Source organism: Cyprinodon variegatus, unplaced genomic scaffold, assembly GCF_000732505.1.
Source record: "Cyprinodon variegatus isolate N-32 unplaced genomic scaffold, C_variegatus-1.0 Scaffold405, whole genome shotgun sequence".
Lineage (NCBI taxonomy): Eukaryota > Metazoa > Chordata > Actinopteri > Cyprinodontiformes > Cyprinodontidae > Cyprinodon > Cyprinodon variegatus.
In genome coordinates this window covers 756,389-759,459 of record NW_015150858.1, presented here as the reverse complement: position 1 = coordinate 759,459, position 3,071 = coordinate 756,389, and the positions used below count along the sequence as shown (strand labels likewise).

At 34.6% G+C, this 3,071-nt stretch overlaps 1 protein-coding gene across 1 annotated transcript in view; it reads right to left on the bottom strand.

Annotated features, from left to right (window-relative positions):
* The window catches only part of ptprc (protein tyrosine phosphatase, receptor type C), a 26,021-nt gene that overhangs the window by 16,003 nt on the left and 6,947 nt on the right, over positions 1 to 3,071 (bottom strand). The window contains exons 3-9 of the mRNA XM_015387863.1: positions 2,386 to 2,568; positions 2,103 to 2,231; positions 1,901 to 1,924; positions 1,465 to 1,734; positions 1,145 to 1,387; positions 953 to 1,066; positions 540 to 713 (exon numbers count right to left, since the gene is read on the bottom strand). Of these exons, the coding sequence (XP_015243349.1) occupies positions 540 to 713; positions 953 to 1,066; positions 1,145 to 1,387; positions 1,465 to 1,734; positions 1,901 to 1,924; positions 2,103 to 2,231; positions 2,386 to 2,568 (1,137 nt within the window). The remainder of the gene's footprint in view (positions 1 to 539; positions 714 to 952; positions 1,067 to 1,144; positions 1,388 to 1,464; positions 1,735 to 1,900; positions 1,925 to 2,102; positions 2,232 to 2,385; positions 2,569 to 3,071) is intronic.

Genomic DNA, 3,071 nt, shown 5'->3' with positions numbered 1-3,071 from the left:
AATAAATGCTGAAGAAGAATTTGGTCTGTTTGTCAAATTAAACATGAGGTGAATAAAACATTTCCATTAAAGTCGTCCACAGGTCACTGCTGCTTGAACACATTGATAGTTATGAATCAGAGCTTTACTGATCATATCTGGTTATTACATTGATATTAATCTCCAAATGTATTTTGTGTAAAAGAGATAAAACTGATAGATAGAAAAGTTTTCCATATTTCAGCTAAATATCTAAAACTTAGATGATCCTACTGCAAATATATTGAACATTATTGGATGTTAATATACTAGAAAAAAAAAAACAAATCTAATAACTTTACTCACATTTGCTGTTCTGACAATCACAGCTGTAAGAGAGCTCATCCAGGTTGTGAAGAACATCTTGACATTCATCACTCGTTGTTCCCCAGCTCAGGTTAATGGACTGTTGGTGTGTTATAATCTCTACGTGTCTTATTGTAAAATCTGTTGGAATAAAATAACCACCAATGAATCCAGTTCCTGTTGTTTTTCACTCCACACTATGTTAATATAATAACTTTGTTCTTCTTTCCACTGAGATGCAGTAGTTTTTAACCCACCACAGTAAATGTTAAAGTGTACAGGTAGAGTTGTCTTATTTATGTAGACACTGTTGTTCTTGATGTCTCCAGTACAGACGTAGTCAGTGAACGGCTTCATATCAGATGGTTCAACTGTTTTATTGTCGTTTCCTGAAGAGACACAAACATTCAATCATTTCTGGGCTTTTTGTCCTGAGATTAACTCCAAGTAGAACTTTGACCCGTTTAGTGAAAGTAAATAATTAGATCCAGAGAGAGAACATGTTAAAACATTTCCCTAAAAATAATTAATTAATTAATTTATAATGTGTCTTTAGGCAAACATCTGTTTCTACATTATTTTTTGTAATTTATTTTAAATATTTCTGACAGCTTTAGTTTCTGCTCACCTGAACATTTGTACTCAACAGTGAGATTATTACATCTTGAAGGTAACGTTGGTTCAATCTTTGCAGGAAGTTTAGTGGGTTTAGTCTGATTTATGTCCTTTGGATCAATGAAATCTGAAGAACAAAAGTATCAAATAGATATAACCAATGAGACAGAAATAGATTTTATCTTTAATAGGTTATTGTACATACCAACAGGAACATATTGAGGGGCGGTAGATTGGTTGCCTGTGCAGTTTTGTGTAAGATACTCTAAAACAAAATCTGAGCAGATATCCTCATAAGCAGGTTTGAAATGATATGATCCATTGTTGAACTCTGGAGGTGAAGCCTTGACGTATTTTGATGATAAAGAGCTGATGTCCCAACCACTCCGGTAACAGAAGTGGTTGGGATATCCAGCAGGGCAGGAGACTTTTTCAATGTCTGCTTGATCTGAAACACAAAGCAGTTTTGTCCTAGTCATATTTCAGTAAATAATGTAAATTAAGATGTGAGGATATTTTACTTACTCATTCCAGTTGTTCTTGTTGTTGTCGTATTTTTATCTTCAGTTTTGTTACAGATTTTTGTATCATTGACACCAATAAGTGTGACTATTACTTTATAGTCAGTGCACGGCTTCAGAGGTTTGATCTCATGAGTTGAGTTTTTATTGGAGAAAGAAACATTGTCTTTCCTTTCAAACAGACCTTCCTCCTCATCTATGGTGTAGAGACCCTCAGTAAAATCTGTCATCTTTATCAGGAAACCAAACTGGATCGATTTAACGCTGTAAGAACCTGAACAATAACAGTTTCACATTTAATAAAAAAAGAGCTGAACTTTCTAATGTTAAATTATTATCATAACAGATAAAATAAGTTTTCAACACTGACAGATAAACCCTCTTTATTAATTGAAAAAAATGGCGTGTTAAGTTCTACACATTCATAAACTCATACTTACACTTTGGATCTTTGTTGCCTGCAGCTGTTGGGAAACAAGAAATGAACATTAAAAACATTCAAAACTAAATATATTCTTACAACAAAATATACAGTTACCTGGTATCTGCAGTTTCATTCTCAGCAAACCTAAAGTTTGCTTCTAAAGTCTGATTTTAAACAAACTTTTATTAAAGACAGAAATGCAGATTTAAAGTTCCAACCTGTGGTGGCAGCCATGGTTGTGTTTTGTTCAGTGCTTGGAGGTAGGGTGGCTGTCTGAGGAGATGATTGATTGTTTGCTTGATGGGGTGTGGTTGATTGGTTTGAGATGCTTGCAGGTGAGGTAATGGCTGCAGGTTTAAGAGCATGCTGAGGTCACCATCAGACTGAAATAATCCACTGTAACGTGTTTCATCTTACACGGACCATAACCAACAATGAATGGTATCATTGAAAAACTAAAACACTTGTTCTAACACAGCAGAAGAAAGTTAAATACATTACCAGACATGTTGGTTGAAGAGTTTGAATGAATTGTTGAAGTTAAGGTGGTGGATGGAGAGGTGAGTGTAGGAGTGACAGAAGAAGGAGCTTCTGGGGTTCTAGCAGATAAAACTGCTGAGGTGCTTGCAGGTTGGATGGCAACAGGTTCTGCAGAACCTGAGCCAGTGAGTGGAGGTAAGATGGCTAAAAATATAAACATCAACTCAACATCAATGCCAGTGGTTCCTACAGAGAAGAATCCTACATGTAGCAGGAAAAAAACAATCCTCTCCATCCTTGCATGCATGAAAAAATTATAGAAAATAGATAAAAAGGTAGATTTACACTACTCACATACTAGATACTGTCCAAATTAATGTGCTGCTCTAGTATTAAACCTAAAGTCATCATGATACATTTTCAATTAACAGTTCTTTACTAATAATGTGCCAACCTGACATATTGAGGACAAGTTGTAGAAAATAAGCTTCTAATTATCCCAGACTAAATGTTGTGAAAAATCTTCATAGGGAGGACACACAGAATGCAATTATTAAGGCATAGGCAAAAAAATAAATAAATAAAAATGAAACAATTCAGAAAATAAATGTTTCCTTCTTTTTCTTTGTTTGTCAAATTATTCTATAAAAGACTGGTCAATCGGAAATGTTTTCATTTCTGATGCAGAGGAACCTGCTGCTTCTGCA